Source organism: Nothobranchius furzeri, chromosome 6 (assembly GCF_043380555.1).
Source record: "Nothobranchius furzeri strain GRZ-AD chromosome 6, NfurGRZ-RIMD1, whole genome shotgun sequence".
Lineage (NCBI taxonomy): Eukaryota > Metazoa > Chordata > Actinopteri > Cyprinodontiformes > Nothobranchiidae > Nothobranchius > Nothobranchius furzeri.
This window is the reverse complement of record NC_091746.1, coordinates 53,643,957-53,665,222: the sequence shown is the minus strand read 5'-3', so window position 1 is coordinate 53,665,222 and position 21,266 is coordinate 53,643,957. Positions and strand designations below refer to the sequence as shown.

The window sequence follows — 21,266 nt, the reverse complement described above, 5'->3', positions numbered from 1 at the left end:
GAGTGCAAGATAGTGCTCCATCAGGAGACTCCATGGTCCTGCTGGGGGACTTCAGTGCTCACGTGGGCAATGACAGCTTGACCTAGAGGGGTGTGATTGGGAGGAACGGCCCACCTGATCTGAACTCGAGTGGTGTTTCGTTATTGGACTTCTGTGCAAGCCGCAGTTTGGCCATAACGAACACCATGTTCGAACATAAGGATGCCAATCGGTACACTTGGTACCAGGGCAGCCTAGGTCGCAGGTCGATGACAGACTTTGTAGTCGTATCATCTGAAATGCGGCCGTATGTTTTGGACACCCGAGTGAAGAGAGGAGCGGGGCTGTCAGCTGATCACCACCTGGTAGTGAGTTGGATCAGATGGCAGGGGAAGATGCCGCGTAGACCTGGCAGACCCAAACGCATAGTGAGGGTCTGCTGGGAACGCCTGGCAGAAGAACCTGTCAAGCCGGTCTTCAACTCCCACCTCCGACAGAGCTTTGACCGCGTCTTGAGAGCAGTGGGGGACATTGACTCAGAGTGGGCCTTGTTCCACTCTGCGATTGTTGAGGCGGCTGTTGCTAGCTGTGGTCGCAAGGCCGGTGCCAGTCGTGGTGGCAACCCGCTGGTGGACACCAGAGATTCGGGGAGCCGTCAGGCTGAAGAAGGAGGCCTACAGGGCATGGCTGGTCTGTGGATCTCTGGAGGCAGCAGACAGGTACCGGATAGCCAAGCGGGGTGCAGCAGTGGCAGTTGCCAAGGCAAAATTTCGGGCATGGGAGGAGTTTGGTGAGGCCATGGAGAAAGACTATCGATCAGCTCCAAAGAGGTTCTGGCAAACTGTCCGGCACCTCGGGAGAGGAAGGACGCAACTCGCTCACACTGTTTACAGTGGGGATGGGGAGCTGTTAACATCAACTGGGGCTATAGTCGGACGGTGGAAGGAATACTTTGAGGAGCTCCTCAATCTCACCTATGCACATTCCGAGGAGGAACTAGAGCCGGGAGACCTGGGGATGAACTGTCCAATCTCGGGGGCAGAAGTTGCTGAGGTAGTCAAACAACTACACAGCGGCGGAGCTCCGGGGGCAGATGAGATTCGTCCTGGGTATCTCAAGGCTATGGATGTTGTAGGACTATCGTGGTTGACACGTCTCTGCAACATTGCGTGGTCATTGGGGGCAGTTCCTGTGGAGTGGCAGACTGGGGTGGTGGTCCCCATCTTTAAGAAGGGTGACCTGAGGGTGAGTTCCAACTATAGGGGGATCACACTCCTCAGCCTCCCTGGAAAGGTCTACTCTAAGGTACTGGAGAGGAGGGTCCGATCGACAGTTGAATCTCAGATTGAGGAGGAGCAATGTGGTTTTCGTCCTGGCCGTGGAACTGTGGACCAGCTCTATACCCTTGCAAGGGTGATAGAGGGGGCATGGGAGTTTGCCCAACCAATCCACATGTGTTTTGTGGATTTGGAGAAGGCTTATGACCGTGTCCCCAGGGGCACCCTGTAGGGGACACTCCAGGAGTATGGGGTGGGCGGCTTTCTGTTAAGGGCCATTCAGTCCCTTTACCAGAGGAGCGTGAGTTTGGTCCACATAGCCGGTAGTAAGTCGGACCTTTTCCCGGTGAGGGTTGGACTCCGTCAGGGCTGCCCTTTGTCACCGGTTCTGTTCATTACCTTTAGGGCTGCAGCTATCGAATATTTTTGTAATCGAGTACTCTATCGAATATTTTATCGATTAATCGAGTACTCTAATAAATTACCCTTTTGCGTTTGTAAACCATTATATCAAATAGCATGTTATAAAATATGAGAGACCTCTTAAAATGAGCACGCAATTGCCAGTTATTCTTCAAGTTTTATTCAAAATTAGTTTTCAAAACTTCAGCACCTCAACTTTACAGTAAACAAATGCGAGCGGCTGCGGCCCAAACAGCACCAGAACCGCTCACGGCGCATGTGCAAACAGGGCTCGGCAGCTATTTCCCTATCAACACACGTCCGTTTCGATTTCTACACTTTTTTTTTCTCACACTAACAAGGATTGTCGAGAAAGCATGTTTGCCGTGGTTATGTCAAATTATACTGATCACACAACATTTATTTACTTTCTTTCGTTTTCCTCCGTCACTCTCATAAATACCTGTGTCCTCCTGCAGCAATCCCGAGGGACAACGGGCATCAATAACAACACAATAAAAAGTCCGACGTGTTGTAAAAACTGCTATTTTTAGCACATTTTAAGACCGACGTGTTGCTACCAGGTGCACAGTGTGAACTGAAACTGAATGCTACAAACGACAAAGTCGCACAGTGTCTGCAGAATACCGTATATAGAAATACAGGCTAAAATGCATTATCTTGTAGAGGCTCCGAGTCCGCTTGCAGAAGTGACATTTACATGTGGATGTTTCCTGGTCAGGTGCTGCAGCTTGGAGGATGTGGTTTTGTGGTAGGCCAAATCCGTTTTACAGTTTTTAAACTGGATTACGTTTTCCGCCTTACGATGTGAAAAATGGTCCCACACCTTTGACATTTTCTGTCTTTTTCGCACTCCACCGGGGTCCACGTTGTCCGCCATGGCTTAAGAGAAAGTTAAGTAACATTCGCTACTCGTGTGTACATTCAGTGCAGTATGTATGAGCGTCACTTATTTCGGTCCGGGTGAAACATGATCCCGGGTGATTGCAAAGCCATAAATTAATTAAACATGAATTAAACAAAGCCTCGAGGCAGAGAATTTGACTCGAGGATTTTTTGTACTCGAATTATTCGAGGTAATCGAGGAATCGTTTCAGCCCTAATTACCTTTATGGACAGAATTTATAGGCGCAGCCGTGGTGTGGAGTGTGTCGAGTTTGGTGGCAGGAGAATCTCGTCTCTTGCTTTTTGCGGATGATGTGCTCCTCCTAGCTTCATCCAGCTCTGACCTTCAGCTCTTGCTGGGTAGGTGTGAAGCGGCTGGGATGAGGATCAGCACCTCCAAATCTGAGACCATGGCTCTCGACCGGAAAAGGGTGGCTTGCCAACTCCGGGTCGAGAGAGAGGTCCTACCTCAATTGGAGGAGTTTAAGTATCTCGGGGTCTTGTTCACGAGTGAGGGTAGGAGGGATCGAGAGATAAACAGGCGGATTGGTTCAGCGTCTGCAGTGATGCAGACGCTGAGCCGATCTGTTGTGGTGAAGAGGGAGCTGAGCCAGAAAGCCAGGCTCTCGATTTACCGGTTGATCTACATCCCAAGAAGAGGGAGCTGAGCCAGAAAGCCAGGCTCTCGATTTACCGAAAGAACGAGATCGCGAATACAAGCGGCCGAAATGAGTTTCCTCCGTAGGGTGGCCGGGCTCAGCCTTAGAGATAGGGTGAGGAGCTCGGACATTCGGGAGGGACTCGGAGTAGAACCGCTGCTCCTCCGGATCGAAAGGAGCCAGTTGAGGTGGTTTGGGCATCTGGTCAGGATGCCTCCTGGACGCCTCCCTGGGGAGGTGTTTCGGGCAAGTCCTGACGGCAGGAGGCCCCCGGGTCGACCCAGGACACGCTGGAGAGGTTACATCTCCAATCTGGTCCGGGAACGCCTTGGGTTCCTGCCGGAGGAGCTGGCCAGGGAGAGGACGGTCTGGAGCTCCCTAGTTGGGATGCTGCCCCCGCGACCCGGATGCAGATAAGTGGAGGAAGACGACGACGATGACTAATCCATTTGCATTTTCACCTAGAAGATTGTTTGAGTCACCAAGTAAACTTTTTACGGAAACATAAACTAAAACATCGCAAAAGAGTTAACCCGCCGTGATCAGGTGTATTATTTAAAGCAGGGCTGGTACGCTTCATAACATACTACAGCCTGTAATTTCCTTCATTGTCCATCGGGTTGCAAAATCCTTCTCCAAACCTCATGCAAAAAAAAAATAATTCAATATGCTGCAGTGACAAAAGCTTCAGGAAATGCAGTATTCTTCTCAGTCCCAGCAGTCTGTGCTAGCTAGCCAGTGAGATCACACCTACCCACTGTACAGTACACAGAGGAGCCAAAAAACAAGAACAGGTCTTTGCTTGCCCCCTCACAGCCTGTGTCTTTCTCCAGGGCAGCTGCACGCTGAGGTCTGAACCTGCCTGCTGGGAAGCAGCACTGCGCTGGTTCTCCCACTTTTAGCTAGCCATGGTTTACCAGGAGAAAGACGAAAAACAAACTGCTGACAGTACTCTCCAGTTGCACCATGACTCACCTCTCTTATGATGTAACCCGCTCATCACAAGAGGAAAGGGGCAGAAAGGGAAAGCAAATATGCCCCGTCACTGACCCCTAACCATACTCGACCCGTTTATCGACAAAGGCTTTGGCTCTGTTTTTCTAACCTTCCATGTCCTGTCACCCCCCTCTGGGTTCTGCAAGGCTTTGAGTCAGTGGAAAGTGCTCCTGCCAAAGCAATCAGAATCCTACACTTTAGGTAAACAGATGGATGCATAGGGTGCATCTTTTTTTAAAGACATTTTAGTTTGAAAATAAGATACTATTTTGAATACTAAATAAAACCATTATTTGTTTATCACCAAAGGATCAACCTGCTGTTTTATCTTAATTCTCCCTTAAATTGTTAAACAAATCTTTTTTCATGTGGGAAGAATGCAAAGTATAAAAGCCAAGACATATCCAAAATCAAAATAGCAAATATTACTTCCACTTGAACATCTTTGTGGTGAAGTGAACCCTTCCAAGTCGTTCTCAAATGAGCCTCTGAATGACTTCTTCATAATGCTTTTCCATACCTAGCGGCTTTGCAAACCTGTTGTTAAATATATACAAGACAGTGCTGCTGCTGATTGCTGATTTTTAATCTCTCATCCATCCATCTATCACATCTCACAGTTAAATAAAAGTGAATGAATAACTAGCAGGAGTGCAATCCTAAATTTAAGCACTTACAACCTGGTTTATGACTAAGAAATTAGCTGATGATTGTCAGTTTTAGATTAACTGAGGTTTTAATCAAGTAAATCAACCCTTTATCCCCATAGATAGTTATATTTGTACATACATTTTTACTACAAGCACAAAATATGACCCAGCAAACTTTTAACAAGCATCAAATTCTAAAATACAGATATTTGCTTTTTCTATTGAAATGTAAAAATTATATTTGGAATTTCAGAACATTTAAAACAGCAACACTGCTGGTACTTTTAGCTATGGCAGAAAATTATTAAATCAACACTTCATAACAATATGCATAATAGTTTAACACTACAGAAGAGTCGTAGTGCTCCAACAGCTGAACAAGAGTACAAAAGAACCCAGAAATCTCCTCCTTTCTTGTCACTGTATGGGGATAATATTAAATAATTAGAAACAGACCTTAGTGAAGGTACTTACATTTAGTGACAGAGCTGCGTAAAGTCCAGTAGAATTTAATACATGTGTACTTGGGTGTGTATTTTTTAATTTAGAGTACATTATTCTGAAGAGTCTGGGGTTAGAGAAAAATGTAAGTTTTGACAGCGACAGAGTTGTTAGTGACAGAGTGGTTTTGCAAACCACTTGTATTATAATCATGTAGGCTTTTAAAGGTGTGGAACATTCGTGTAACCCCTTAAGGCCTCAATTTGTTTTGAATTATGAATTTTTTTTTCTCTTGTGGATTTTTTTTTCAGGTACATGCAGTATTTTGGTTACATTTGGAGCGAATGCAGGTTAGAAGCTAATTTGCGAAAACCAGCCTTATTGGGTTAATCAATACATTTGCAGTGGTCTCTAGCAGGAATGAATGCCTTGCAATGGGCTCCAAACACGGGAGGCAACATCGCCTCTCCTCCATTCACCTTCAGATACATGCATGACAGGTCCTTGCTTACTATAAGAATAATCCAGCCTGAGATCAGTGGACTCAGTGGTCTCCTTTAAAGAACAGCTGAAAACTCACCTGTTCAAGCTGGCTTTGGTGTGACCTTCATCACCACCCTCTCCTTATTCTGCTCTTTCTACTAGTTCCGCATTTCCCGGGATTTACTGATTTCCCTCTTTCCTATTCGTTTTCTCTTTCCCTTTCTTCACATTTTTATCAAATTTGTTTCCTCATTTTAACGATATTTTTCCATCTGTTTTTATATTAAAATATTTTGTTCTTGTGAAGTGCCTTGTGATTTTTATCTTTAGAGGCTTTATAGTCATTTTTACTAAACAATTATGTCAATTTTCCCCAACGCAGTGGCATCAGGGAGCCTTTTATAAGTGGTCAGACTGTGGCGCAACTGTGTCTATTTTATAAAAGATTAGGCAATGGCGGCATAAAGGGAGTATGGGGCGGTCCCTACGCTGCCACGGACTCCCATTTCTTTAGGAGCCAACTTGCTTTTTTATTGCAATTGAAGCCGCGATCATTACGTTTTTTTAACAAGCCACTCTTAAAGGTGTCTATCCTTGACAGACCCTGTGTAGTCTCAGGTGACCTAGGCTCCAGCTCCAATGGACAGAAGCTCCAGGAACACTGCAGCACTCCAGTTTGCTGTCTCAGCTGATGTTGATCAAAAAGCAAAACTTACAACCCGTGCTTACTTTTATTTTCAATATAGTTGCCTGCCGAAGCTCGGCAGTAACGCCCTACGTGATCATGGCACCTCCCTCTGTTGCGCCATGAGGCAATAGCTGTTCATGAGCCAGACCATTACCACTACCACAGTATTAGCAACTACCAAGCAATTCAGAACGAATGACGCTACATTTGCGCAACACCATGCCGAACATGCTTTATAAGACACACTGTTGTGGTAATATCATGCCGATTTGTCGTCGTCTGTACCAGATCTGCCCGGGCTGCCAGATCGGCTCAGGGTCCTGCGCCTGCTGATAACAACATTACAGTAAGTAACAATTCTAGTATGAGGATTGCTGCGTTCCTTATATAGGAAATGTTTTTTCTGATTGGCTTAATGAACTGACCTGGATTGGAATGTTTATTATGTGACGTGCCTTGAGATGACTCTTGTCGTGATTTGGCGCTATATAAATAAAATAGAATTGAATTGACTTTTACACTTAAGTTTTGGAAAGACATCAGCAGTTTTGTTGATAAATTCTTGTTTGTTTCCACCTAAAGTTATACATTATAATTGGAATGTGTTAAACACCATATTATCTTTGTTTTGTAAAGAATGTGAAACTACATAAAACCAACATCAGACTGCCAAAAAAAACTGTTCTTTTATGTGAAGCCATATCTGTTTGTATTAATGTGAAATTCGTGTGGATATTTCCTTAGTTGTTAAAATACATCCATTCATTCATTCAAAATGTTGCTTGCTGTCTTTTCAATTAAGATTTTATGTTTTATTTAGCTCCATTTAATCAAAATCAAGAGTTTTGAGGGTCACTGTTTATCAGTTGAAATCTTTGCTTTCATTTTACATTTATTTTGTTAATTCTAACATATTTTCTTCGAAAAGTGTTGATTTTTGGACTACAGGACTACAACCACTAAGACTACAATCGTAAATTCATTCTGACCAATCAAAATCATCATTGTCAACGTGCTAATGTAACTTTTACAAACGTGGTATTGTAACTTCCGTAAGTCTAACATTCAGTCGATTTCATCTGCTGTGACGTTATTTCCAGAGTCGATCTGGTACCGACACCGGCATGGCTCATCTAAAAGATTGCTTTCTTTCCTTTTTTTTCAAAGCAATAATCGCGGGTCTCCCTCCTGCTAAGCGACACGCGGAAAACGTGTATGTGAAACTTTGCGCTTGTACATGTGTCGTGCACAGGCAAGCCAGCAACTTTTAATTTCCGTAGCTCAAACAAGGACCAATCAGCGAAGGTTTCATTGACTGACCAATATGTGGATAGGATGCTTTTCAGTACATCTCTGGGCAAACATGAAGGAAAAGTTATCAATTGTTGTGTGAGATTTCCCAGAGCGTTAACACATTTTTTACAAAAGAATATAGAGATTTTTACAAAAAGGCAGCAGCATGGTGAGTTGGTTGTTGGTGTGGTTTCATATTCATTGTTTCTTTTAATGGTTTGTAATATGGGATAAACACATTCACTAATTTTTTATATAGTAAAGTCAGATGTAAGACTTCACTTTAACTCTAGCAAAACCTTGTGAGGCTTCATATCTACCACTTTTTCAACTCTGAACTGCTGTAATAACCCAACATTCCCTCCAATCTGACAGCCAATCAAAACAACGGAAGACTTGCTATTTGCCCAGGAACAGAACAGGTTGCTTGCTTTTGCCACTGCCACGTCACCTCCCGTGTGTCAGGTTATCAAAGCAATAGCGAAAAGTTTCACTTAACGCAGTCGTTTGTTGCCTCTGTGTGTCGAGTCCATAAGTCATACTCTAGGGGGAAAGCTCCAGTGCACCATTTCCAGGAACTAGAAGTGAGCCACATCACTGCTGAGTTTCAGACGGCACGTTTTGGAGTCTTATTTCCTGATTTTTGGATATCATGACCGGATTAGATAACAGCAACGTGGCTACCACTAACTTGCAAAACTGATGTTTTATCTCCACAAATAACACAAATTTGAAGGAGTTCTGCTGTGTGGTGGAGTTACTAATGCTAACAGTTAGCTTCTACTAGCCAAGCCATTTTTTGCCCTTTCCTGGACGTTAAAACCAACAACCTTCCCTGTCACGAGTCATGGTGGGTGGGTCCATGAATGTTGTGTCAGTTTGACGTAGATCTGTCAGGCTTTTCAAATCCTATTTTCCATCAGAAGCTAATGCAGAAGATAGGTGTAAATACCATTTCCATGTTCAGCCTGCAAGAAAAACTCAGACTGACCAATTATCATCAAAAATAACAGGGCTTTACCTGCGTTCAAATTTGCGTGGCGGCCGACTCCAGCTAATTTTGTGCCGCCCCAGCCTGATTTCACTCTGCCCCCAGCTATATGGATGTTATTGTAACTGCAGTTGCAGCATTGCGCCACTACAGGGGCGCTGTATCAGCAGCGGTGCACTGAAACGCGCTAAAACCACTGCAGAAAATGATCAAAAATAGCTTTTCTCGCTAGTTGGTACATATCTATGTTTGGTGCTACTGACGTCCTGATTTTCCCCCAGGCACTTCTTCCCTATCAGAGCAGGGGTGTACAGTGCAACGTAAAACATTGTGTGTGTCTGTCTATTTTTCAATGTAGCGCTGGTGCAACATCTTTGAATTACTATTTACTGCAGAACGTTATTGAACAAAAGTAAGAAAAATGCTTTTCACAGGTGCACAGTGTGATAATCTGGATGCAGTGGAGGAAAATAAAGGAACCAGCAAAGGCACAAAGGCAGAACCGGTCCAAAGTTTGGGATCAAAAGTGCAGCTACATGCAGATTGGCTAATGCTAAAGCTAATGGGTAGCAGTCGCACGATCAAGTGGATATATGATGATCGTAAAACAAAGAAAGACTAAACTCAACAAGTGGATGAAAGGTCCCCACCATCCTGTTTATTCTGCATCCTGCAGCGCTATGGACCAGAACCGCTGCAGATACGAGTTACACAGGAGCAGGATGTAGTGCAAGCCATTGTAGAATATAATTAACAAACGCTTCTATCTTTGAACATAATTTAAATTGGATTATTGCCAACCCGTACATAATAGACATGTTACCATTACATTGTTAGCAGCAGAAAATACAAGTTATTATCATTTCCAACACAAATGCATGTTAATGAAATGCATTATTTTTTACTGGATATATTTATGTGTTATTTTGACTAAGATGAGTGTTATTAAAACAAACCTAAAATGTTACTGAAATGTAGGTCAAGTATTAAAAAATATTTCAACTATAAATATCAGATGGGAAAATGGGAACTAAACACCAATCTAATGCATATTATTGAGCCTTTTATAATAAGAGTCTGTTACTTCAGCCTAAAAATGTTGTTTTATTTCATATTTTGAGCAGCAAACCAGTTTTGTTTCACTTGAGATGTTGTCAAATGGAATATTCTATTAATCAACAGAAGCTTAGATTAGATCACTTAACGAAAATATATTTGCCTTTAAAAAAGTGAGGCAGTTGAATGCACAGAGTATGCATGTGCTGGCGCATGGTCAGGATGGTACCACCTCTGCCTCAATTTGAGCCAGGAAAAGCCCTGAATAAGATTTTAAAAATGTTTTTTTTAATGTTCCACACCATTAAAATGTTCTTCATCTTGCTCTTGGCTGTTCTAACATAAAAGGGAATTCCTGTCCTGTCCAAACAGAATACACACAACTTTGTTGCATTGCCACTAGATTAGAGAATAAATATAAAATGTTGATTGCTGTAAATAAAACTGGATTGTCAACTTTTCCTTCTTAATATTTAGATGACAGAGAAGTTTAGGCCAATGCCAACAAGATACAGGGAGGGAAAAAGTGTCTGTCAACTATGACTGCAAATAAACCCTTACAGGAAATTTAGAAAAGTGTTTCGATCTTACCATGCCTATCGAAAACATTCCAGGGCTGGCTCACATGGCGTGATGACTCTCTCTTTCCCCCCTTAATAAAGGCTGGCAAACTGGGTCTCCTTTGGTCCCCTGCAAACTTCCCCGGCTGCTGCCCCATAAGGCCAGGGTGCCAGGCTGCAGCCGGGACTCTCCAAGCCAGTATCACTTGCTCACCCTCCAGCAAATGGGCTCCGGGCAGGAAAAAGTTCAGGAGAAATCAGGAGGCCTGTTCCCCGACTTGGACAGTCCCCACTAAAAAATGGGTGATTCAAGTCTGTTGGACGGATCTCTCCAGGATGTCCCTGTGTATCATGCATTTATAGATTCTGGGCCCTTCAGATGACAAGATGTTTGACAGGAGTCTAGGGGAAAAATAATGGATGACTCAATGATTAATTCAAAACGATTAAAACCCACAAATTATTCAAGCAATTGACATTCAAAATCATTCTCCACGGGCTAGTCAAGCATCCCTCATATATTGAACTGTAGTTTTATCTGCTGTAGTGAAACACCATCCTTCAAAAATGTATTCATATTTTGACAATTAAATGATTCTGTGTACAAATGAGTGTAAAATTATAAAAACCAACAAAGCTGTTCTATAAGTATTCGATTTGATGGGTTCCACTTCCAATATTGTTTTTAGACATGTCTGAACAGGAAAGGGATCACTTGGTACACGTGTATTGATTTACTGTGACTATTCAAACAAGAGTCAACCCAATAAAAACAATGCCAGCACAATTCCATCCACAGCATAAGAGTCACTGACAAAGTCAAGGATCACCTAAATCATGGGTGTTTCCTTCTCGTTCTATTAGTCAATTATCATCATTTTTATCACACAGACAACTTTAAAAACATTACCACACTCTGGTTATATTATTTCTATACTGATCTGAAGTAAATCGGTGAGATTTTTTATTAAAAAGATTTATATCCCAAGGAAGGGATTAATCAGGGGGCTAGATTTTATTTTCCGAAGTCAGAAATGTCAATAACTAGCCCTGCTGTTAAAAGGACAGATTTTTAACACTCGTTTAACTTGAATTCTTATAAGAGTGTAAAAAGACGAAAAAGCAAACTTACACGAGCAGAAAAACTGCGAAATATCTGGTTAGCCGGCGACCTCCAGCTAACGTTGAAGATAGCCATGAAGCTAACCGACGTCTGCTGGTGGTATGCACATCGGCTCGAGTCAACAGTTGGCTCGCGCTGGTTCTCCGCTAATATCCTCGGACAATTGTACCAAAATGTCTCCCAAAAAGCACATGGAAAACATATTTTCCCATGTTGCAACCAATCTCAACAAAAATCACAAGTTTCTTTTAAACTTCCGCGTCCACTTTTCCCATCTTTTGGAGCGTCTCCCCCTCTGGAAGTCGAACTAGACTTTAACCAAGAAGACGAAGAGAAGTTGAGGGAACTCTTCCGGGCCGGACACAAACGCCTCCTTTTGCAAATTATTTCTTCTGTTTACAGCTTCTGAACTCTTCTTTGCGCTGTCCTCTATTTGCGTATTTATTCATCGCTTTCACGTGAAAAGCGAAGTAAACTTTGGCCAAGTAGCAGCAGCACTGTCGCCGAGGCCACCATACTTCCATACGCAAGGTGGTTTACAGAAAAATGTGGGTGGAGCCACGTATGACGTAGAGAGTGCGTGGGCTAGTGCGGATGAGGGGAGAACGAGAACAGGGCAGAAGTAAAAAGCTCGACTTCTTGTTGACACAGAGGAGAAAATGCTGCAGTAACAGTCCCAAAATCTGCAGCTCCGGACACCCCTGAGGATGCAAAGCCTTCTACAATGAAAAGCTCAAACATCAAAGATAGTTGCAATAAAACGTTCAGGTTTGCACTAATGAACTAGTGTTTGCCCATCTTTATTCTTCCACAGAAAGAACCAAGCTGAATTAGAACACAAGTATAGAAATATTAAAACATTTATTTTAAATGTGTGAAAGTTTTTTAATAGATACATATGGAAAGTATTACAATAACTTCAAATGTCTTTTTAGATGCAGGGTTTAAGGGAAATTACATAATGACCCTTAAATTCATCTAGAAAAAAAACAAAAACAAAGATCTGGGCACCTTATTATCACAAATAGAACATGTAGGGGAAACATAGCCAGGTTGGTCTTTAGGTATGTGTTCTAGTTACATAGATGCTTGAGCTCTTTAACCTTCCTGTGCTAACAGCTTCTGCTGTGTCAACATGACAATCTCCTCCATCACTTCTGGTTTCAGGATGTCCTTGACCTATAAAGAGAAAATAAAAATTTTTACCACTTTTTTGTACAAATACAGAAATTATATCTGGTGACTGATTTGTTAAAAGTACTCAAATTTCATAGTTTGCAATGAAAAGTGCTCAACTGTAGCAAATTTGGTCTCACAGCCACCAGATGGTGCAATATATAAGGGAAAGGTCTACTTTGCTCACTCAAATTTTTTTTTAAATCTCATTCATTTTGATTTGTAACTACAGTTTAAAACAAAACACACAGTTGCAGTTAAATACAAGAGCATCACGTACAACATTGGTAACTCCTACCTGGTGCTGGAGTGATGATTCGTAGCAGTAGAGAACACTTGTGTCATACAAAAGCACTTTTTGTGCGGCCAAGGCCAGAAGACAATTTCTCAAACGTGAAATCACCTCTCGATCTGGCAAGCTTACTGGCTGAAGACAAGACAGACACACAAAAACAAATTCTTTACAAGTGTCGGAAACGTAATACAGTCATGGTTAAAAGCTCCACCGGCTTTATGTTTTACTATAATCCTGTTTTTATAAATGAATAAATATAACTTGGTGTATTACAATGTTGTGTTATATCTGCACATAAGAAAAAGCTAAAATAAGTGTTGTGTTCTTTTAATCCAAGTAAAATGAGGATTCAATTAAATTGATAGGGCTGTAGCGAAGCCTCGACGAAGTCGACGGCTCGATTCTAAAAATTTAGTCGACGTCAGATCCGGAAGTCGACGCACCGCGCCCACTTGTTGCATCCCCAGGAGTTTGTAAATAGAGGAGGAATCTGCCTGTTTTTCCTCTAGTTCGCCCTCTTCTCCGCCTTCACTAACATCTCCGCCAAATACCGAAGACCCGGAACAATGTCCGTCCACTACTAGATTATTTTCCTGTTTTGCCCCTTCATCTCCCGGCAACGGACAACAACTTCCGGGGTCAGATGCGCTGCTTCGTGTCTACCGCAGATGTAGAAAATCACCGGGAGCGCTTCTCCCTTCATTAAGGAGCTTCTTTCAGACATGAGGAGAGCTGTTTTGGTGGTAGCAGTCTCTCCTCCGTGCTGGTCTGTTTGCTGCTGGGTGTTTTTGGTTTATTTAAACTTGGTAACTTGAACTTAATGTTGGTAAAGCTACTGTTAGCATCTTCGCTAACAGCTTCTTGCGTTGGGATAAGCTGTTACGTTTTGGTTTAGAGTTCATCTTTTTTGTGGTGTAGATCTCCCTTTCATTACATTTAGAGTGTTGTGGGTTTTCGGTTTAGTGTAAAATATCACCTGAGTTTGGTTTAACCCGTAAGACCACTCGCCTCACGCACATAAGTGACCAAAACAAAGCAGCATGGAGACACTCCATCTTCTACCACCTCTCAGGCAGCAGCCTGCACTCCCAAGTTCTACACGTCACCAGAACATAACCAACCAACACAATAAAAGCAGTGTTATACAAAATGGAAGGCCTGTAGTGTTTATTCTCTTACAGTAAGAATTTATCAATTTTTTGAGGAATTTATTTGAGATTTTCTGGTTTTTGTTAATTGTGCAATAGAAAAATAATCATTAGATTAATTTTCTAAATAGTCATTAGAATAGTCGACTATTCGATAAAATAATCGTCAGAATAATCGTTTTAAAAATAATCGTTTACCCCCAGCCCTATAAATTGACCAATCATATTGACCCTTTGCACTGACGTCACCTAATCACGTGGGTCCATGGTGGACGGCAAAAGCATGTAAACAGCGAGCGACACGAGTACTAAACAAAGGGAAAATTAGAGCCTGAAATAGTTTTTGCCATCAAAACAAAAATTAAACTCTTCCAGCATTCCTTCAACTAGTTCTTGCCCAGTTCCATTATCAGAAGTAGCGCATCTAGCGGGGGCTCATAGAGAGCGGTATGTTAACTAGCTTACCAACGTTAGCTTACGTTCTCTCTGCAGCTGTTCACCGATGTAAACATGTTGCTGACTTTGCCTAAATCCACCCCTCTGGATTTATAACTTTATGTTGTAAACAGCGTTTCACTTCACACCAAAGCAGATTTTTAAAAAGTCTGGATCTCTACCAGCTCCTGTTGCTGGTGGTGTTACCGGGTTCAGCTGCTGCTCTCACATCGGAATGAGATCTCTGAACGCTGAAGCTCATATAAATAAATAAATAACGTAATTTTAACACATGTAATCATACATCGGAGCTTTAATATTGTTAATAATTGTCTCGCTTTATACAACAGTGGACGGCGCGCGTCATCCGGGGTGAAATACCCATCCATCAGGATTATCAATAACTTGTATGAACACATCACCTTTATCCCTGTCCCTGTCTTCCTCGTGAAATAAATGAACATTAATCTTACCCGGTAAAAACATGTTCGCTGCAAATCTGAGGGCTACTTCGCTTAATTGATCACTGCAGTTTGTCTCCGTCCTCAGTCTCCCATCAAATTTATTAAAAAGAAAAAACGAGTTGAGTTTATGTCCTTGTCTCTTAGTGCAGCCGACCATGCAGCAGGCTAAAACCATTTTACTGTCAAATCAACTAAATAAAAGCGATAAAAGGCTACAAACTGGCTTGTTTTGACCAGCTTCACTGGGGATTCTACAGGTGTAAATGGTATTTTTGCCGTCCGTCATGGCGAAGGGGGCGGTCACATGAGTGGCGTGAGGTCACGTGCAAAGGGTCAATACCCAATACTTTAACAGTCTCAAGTTGCTTTTCTCTCTAAGGCTGCCCCGTTCCTCCAGGAGGAATTCTTAGAGCATTACATGTCTGGATGTGTTAAATAGATTATGTTTAATAAGTATTTCTTCACAAACAGAGGTGAGAAGTCAGGTCAGAGGGTCAAATTTTCATTCCTTAGGAAGCTTTTCCTTCTCTTGACATAAAAATACTTTGTGCCTTTAGGTAAATTCATGTAGTTTATCATTTATGATGTCTTAAAATACTAGATCATGTCTCACAAAACTGACCTTTAATAGACCCAGCAAGGTTTCTCAAACAAATCACTTATTATGTTGAACTGCTTTACTCACACTTTAACGCTCACACACATCTATCAAAATCAAGTCAATAAAGTTTATGAACAACTTCTCTTGACTGGTTCTGAATGTACCTCCAAACTGGTGTAGAAGCCCCCAGCTTCCTCATCCTGTTGTCCCAGCGTGGGATACAACCACACAAAGCCATTATTACCAAGGATTATAGATGCACCACATGGAAGATTGTGGAAATGTGTTTTCTGCCTCTTGATCAGAGAAGGAGAAATCTGGACCAGCACTCCTTGACCCAACTGACAGTCAAAAAGAATTGAAATAAGATTGAGATTAAAATTATTATTATTATTATTATTATTACTACAGATTATTTTCCCACAAAAGAAGCTTTTTATAATTAGGAACGTGTTAGTGTAAAAATTAGTGGGATTACTCAGTGTCACTGTGTGCTATAACTTACTTTTCCATATTTTAAACTACGAGTGTGAAGTGAGAGTGCTCCATCTGAAAAAACAGACTGCACTTCTGCCTAAAAAACAAACAAAAGTTCAAACCCAGTCAGGAATAAAAAAAAACTGGTAGTAAAAGTTGGTCATTTTGAATCAAATGTGTCTTACACTGATTAGATCGCCTTCCTGGATGTATTTTCTCATGGTGAGCTCGTCTTCTGCAGATCTTCGTCTCTAAAAGGCAAAATCAATCAGTTTAGCAAAAGTAAAAACAAAAATCTCAACCAAAACATATGAAGCTACGTTCTACTATCTCACCAGTTCTCCTCCAGGCAGATTGACAGATGACAATAAGAGGACCGAATCTAGTCTGGAGTTGGTATCCACCTTCCACCGCTTCTGTTGAACCTGAATTTGAAAACATCCCCATTCTGAAAACTCTTGATGAAAGTACTACATCTTTTTACTGTTTTTAGATCACAAAAACATTTGTTCACCTCCGTGATCCTGCCAACAACCACATCTCCAACCTCACCGTTAAATCTGTAATTCACATCAGAGTTATAGGACTGCATTTAGATAAAAGCAGGACACATAGCAAGTGAAAGCAGTGCAGAGGTAAATGATGTTTCATGGCTCTTAAATTAATGGCGTACCTGGTCTTTAGAGGTCTGACGCAGATTAGTTTGTCAACTCTTTGCACCTTTCCTGCAACTGAAGCCGTTAGTTTATCATCGTCGACATATGTTCCATGACCCCTGTGAGAAAACGAGGTAAAGTAATGGTTACCAGGCCTTTACTCCCAGGCTTCACAGTAGAACCAGTACCCACCTCATGAAACCTGTGTCTGAGGTGATAACATCGCCGGGAACTACCAAATCTTTCCGGTATACAGCGGGAGCCGACAAAGTCATTGTTTTTTTAACAGTCGGTAATCTCATGTCCACTGCCATGCTTGTTTCTTCTTACTTTTCCCGCTCGCGACAGAGTCCACAGGGCTTTACTTCTATGTGCACACTTAGAATAGTGAAGAAAATTTAAGAAAGGGTTTCCTCCCCAAAGTTAACAGTCGTTTAAAAACCAACTGGCTCAACAAGCTACAAAAATGGACAACAATATAACTATAACAGACCATGCATGTCTGTGATGCTAGGTAGCACACTCTCCTACTTCTGCTCTGTTACGTAGTTTGTGAGACCAGCTAACGCCCCCTACTGGTACGGAGTAAAAGCGACAGAAATTGATGTTTTGTTACTGCTCTCTTTCCGCCAAATAAAGATCAATGCAGTACTACTGACTCAGCCAGGTTCAGATTAACAAACAACTCAATAATAGCTAAATCATTCCACTTCTGTGATCATAAGATTCATCACAGTTTTACTGGTGGAATCTTATAAGCCCGCTTTAATTGTTAATTCAGGGCTTTTATTTCTTCTTTATCAATTTCACTTCCCTCAGTTTTTGTTTACTTTGCAGAATTTGTGATTTTATTAGGCAAGGTAAAAACATATTCCAGAAAAATATACAAAAACAGGATAATTAGGGTTGGACTTTTTAAATAAATTCAAATTTGTTTTCATGAAAGTTTGTACAAAAATATATAGCCTAGAAAACCATCAGATTGCACCCAGCCTTTACTTTGATTCATCCCCTGGAGCATGCATAGGTCAGACAACAGTGATGAGGAGGATTTCACACTTGGATGCAGACTCCTGGGGGTTGTTTCCTTTCTAGAGCTTTCTTAAGTTAGCTCAACAATACAGCCAAACATCAATTTTTTTCTTTTCATGTTTACAGATGTATGCCATTTAAATTAATACATTCTCAGCTCAATCCAGTATTTTTTCAACTGTAATTAATGTTTTGATGAGTTCTTAAAATATCTATAATCCCAATGCCATCCCTATAAGTTTATTGTGGACTCTTAAAAATACATATATATAGTATAATGCAAGATTATTTTTGCTTCAGCAATTGACGGTCTAGATTCTAGGCTAGGTCAGAATCTTTTTTATTGTTTTGCTCTCAAATTAATTTTTTCAAACACCCCAACCCAGACTTATCTCTGCAAATAGCTTTGTTTTATGGAACTCAAAAGTATTCAAAATTCAATAAATAAATAAGACATTATGAAATAAATGTCTACATGAAGAAATACTAGACAATCATGTAATCTGACAATGAAATGATGAAATAACAGAATGTTATGTAAAATCTAAGTTCAATATTATGAAATATTTTTCATTCTTCTTTTAAAATGGCAGGTCACACCCACTGGTTTGACTGACGGACTGAGACATTCTGCTGTAAAGTCTCATTATGAAATAAATCAGCCATGGGAAAAAACACTATTAAAAAGAAGTTATGTAATAAAAACTGAATGAATTAAATTAAAATGGCTCAATGATCATTTGGTTTATTATGAAAAAAATGACTTTAGAAATAAAACTTTATATTAATAAAGATATTTTAAAAGAAGAAGGATTTCCTATTTCCACCTTCAGAATATTGCTTAGATTAGAAGCATCCTTTCCAGGAGTGATGCTGAAAAACTAGTTCATGCATTTATTACATCAAGACTGGATTACTGTAATACATTACTCTCAGGAAGTCCACAGAATATAGTTAAAAATATTCTGCTTGTCCAAAATGCTGCAGCTAGAGTTCTCATGAGAATTAAAAAGAGAGATCATATCTCTCCTGTCTTTGCTTCCCTACATTGGCTGCCTGTTAAATTCAGAATATATTTTAAGATCCTTCTTCTCACATACAAAGCTCTTAATAATCAGGCTCCATCATACATCAGTGATCTGATTGTTCCATATGTTCCTAACAGAGCACTTCACTCTCAGACTGCAGGTTTACTGGTGGTTCCTAGAATATCTAAAAATAGGATGGGAGGCAGATCTTTTAGCTATCAGGCTCCTCTCCTGTGGAACCAGCTCCCAGCTTTAGTCCGTGAGGCAGACACCTTGTCTACTTTTAAGACTAGGCTTACAACATTTTTATTTGATAGGGCCTATGGCTAAAATCTGATGTTAGCCCAGATTGGTGTTGGTGTGTGCGTGTGTCTGCTCTGTCTTCTCGATCCCCAGTGAGTCGTGGCGGATGGCTGCTTATACTGAGTCAGGATTCTCTGGAGGTTTCTTCCTGTTAAAAGGGAGTTTTCCTCTCCACTGTCGCTTTATGCTTGCTAAGTATGAGGATTGCTGTATAGTCACTGACACTAGTCAGTGACTCGATGCAATTTGCTGGGTTCCTTATATAGGAAACATTATTTCTGACTGGCTTAATGAACTGACCTGAATTGGAATGTTTATTATGTGAAGTGCCTTGAGACGACTCTTGTCGTGATTTGGCGCTATATAAATAAACTTGAATTGAATTTAATTGAAAAAATATTTCATAATATTGAGCTTAGATTTTACATGACATTCTGTGATTTCATCATTTCATTGTCAGATTACATGATTGTCTAGTATTTCTTCATGTAGATATTTATTTTCTAATGTCTTATTTATTTATTGAATTTATTTATTTTATAATGTCTTGTTTATTTATTTAATTTTGAATACTTTTGTGTTCCATATTTTTATACATGAAAACAATAGATTATCAACAGCCATAAAATATTTGTCAAACGTATTTATATTCCTTCCGGTCATTCCATCGGTAATCTTTAATACACTTTATTTTTTTATTATTAGTTAAGTGAATCAGGGAATGTTATGTATTCTTGTGAATACTTCTCGTTATTTTGTTGACAAAAATAGCTGAATTGCAATACTATTTATTAATTAAGTCATTCATCCATTCATTTAACAAATGTGTCATGTGTCATTTTGGGGGTTTGGGGAGATAGCCAAAGTGGCCACTAGATGTCAGGCTCGAGCCACTTTGCACTCGCCGCATCGTTTCACATAGCACAAGAGTGACGTTCGATGTCAACACGTTTGCCCTGGCCAATCAGCATTGAGTTCATGGACTTGTAAAAATGGCTTCGGTGAGCCACAGAGGAGCGAAAAGTAGACGCTTAGCCGTTAACAAACACCCAAAAGGCTGTTAGCGGCACCGAAAACGAAAGTTAATCGATCTAATTCTAGGGTGTTGTTTTCTATTTGCGGTTTTATGGTGACGCCCTGGGTCTGGTTGTGTTTTCGGGTACTCTGTAGTTGCCTCGAACCGCTTATTAGCTTCAAGTTGAAAAGCCAGTGCTAGCCCAGGGCTAGCCGCGTAGCTTCATAGGTTGCTCGATCGTCTCTGTGCGGCATCTACCTACTGATAATCAAAGCGGCTTCCAAGCTGGTCTCAGTCCGAGTTATTTTCCACAGAAACAGCCGCTCATGTGTCACCTGGATTAAAAACTACCCGAGGAGGATCTGGCACTACCGGACTGTTCGGAGTGTCGAGAGCCAGGGAGTTCGCCGTCATGTATTTTCTAACCGGCTGGCCCCGGAGGCTGCTTTGTCCGCTGAGGAGTGCAGAAGAGCCCTTCTACATCCAGCCCAGCTCCCAGAGGTTTTACTTCGCCCTGTTGTCGGAGACACAACTCAGCATTTGGTTTAGTAGGGTAAGTTGTGTCAAACAGCTGTTAGCATCGCGCAACTCGCGATCAAGTCATAAACAATTGCTAGTAGTTCTCCGTTCACTTGAAGATGCTCTTTAAACTGTTTCAGCGACTACAGGTGGATTGTTTTTGCTACAGCATGGCTGTCCGGCTGCATTTAATTCTTTATAATCGCCTTTTGTTAACCGAGGTAAAAAGAGTAGTGACTTTGGACGGTGAGAATCTCACCCGTATTTACATTGATGTGTTGGCAAATAGTTCCACCTACATGCACCTGCCAAATAAATGACAGGTGACATTGCCACGCGTCATCACAGAGTGCTGCATATCCTCACTCAGAACTGGCAGTTCCTCTTTCTGGCTAATCCCGAGCTCTCAGATAAAGGTTCATAGTTTACTTGTTTATCAGCAGAGAAGCCCCAATAGAGATCAAAACAAGCACTCACCTGCACCATGCTGATGAGGTAGTTTCTGTGCCCTAACAGTTAGGTTCACAATCATACATAAAACCAGTCCTCATTACATTTTTCACTTCATTCGTGTCCAGCTAATACACTTTTCAACGGGACGATCTCCGATCTT

General features: G+C 41.3%; 3 protein-coding genes across 5 annotated transcripts in view; 1 reads left to right on the top strand and 2 right to left on the bottom strand.

Annotated features, from left to right (window-relative positions):
* abl1 (c-abl oncogene 1, non-receptor tyrosine kinase) overlaps positions 1-10,769 on the bottom strand; it is a 55,052-nt gene extending 44,283 nt beyond the window's left edge. The window contains exon 1 of the mRNA XM_015942218.3: positions 10,413-10,769. Within this exon, the coding sequence (XP_015797704.3) occupies positions 10,413-10,539 (127 nt within the window). The 5' untranslated portion in view covers positions 10,540-10,769. The remainder of the gene's footprint in view (positions 1-10,412) is intronic.
* A 1,579-nt stretch (positions 10,770-12,348) lies between these two features.
* exosc2 (exosome component 2) lies at positions 12,349-17,291 on the bottom strand. The gene is made up of 9 exons (XM_015942237.3): positions 16,949-17,291; positions 16,774-16,875; positions 16,615-16,660; positions 16,436-16,525; positions 16,286-16,351; positions 16,129-16,197; positions 15,788-15,964; positions 12,979-13,107; positions 12,349-12,683 (listed from the first exon to the last, which is right to left on the bottom strand). Exons 1-9 carry the CDS (start codon positions 17,068-17,070, stop codon positions 12,603-12,605), a joined length of 882 nt encoding a protein of 293 aa, XP_015797723.1. The 5' UTR covers positions 17,071-17,291; the 3' UTR covers positions 12,349-12,602.
* A 3,026-nt stretch (positions 17,292-20,317) lies between these two features.
* ric1 (RIC1 homolog, RAB6A GEF complex partner 1) overlaps positions 20,318-21,266 on the top strand; it is a 40,814-nt gene continuing 39,865 nt past the window's right edge. For all 3 annotated transcript variants that reach the window (XM_015942204.3, XM_015942195.3, XM_015942192.3), the window contains exon 1: positions 20,318-20,687. In XM_015942204.3, coding sequence (XP_015797690.3) covers positions 20,547-20,687 — 141 coding nt within the window. In that variant the 5' untranslated portion in view covers positions 20,318-20,546. The remainder of the gene's footprint in view (positions 20,688-21,266) is intronic.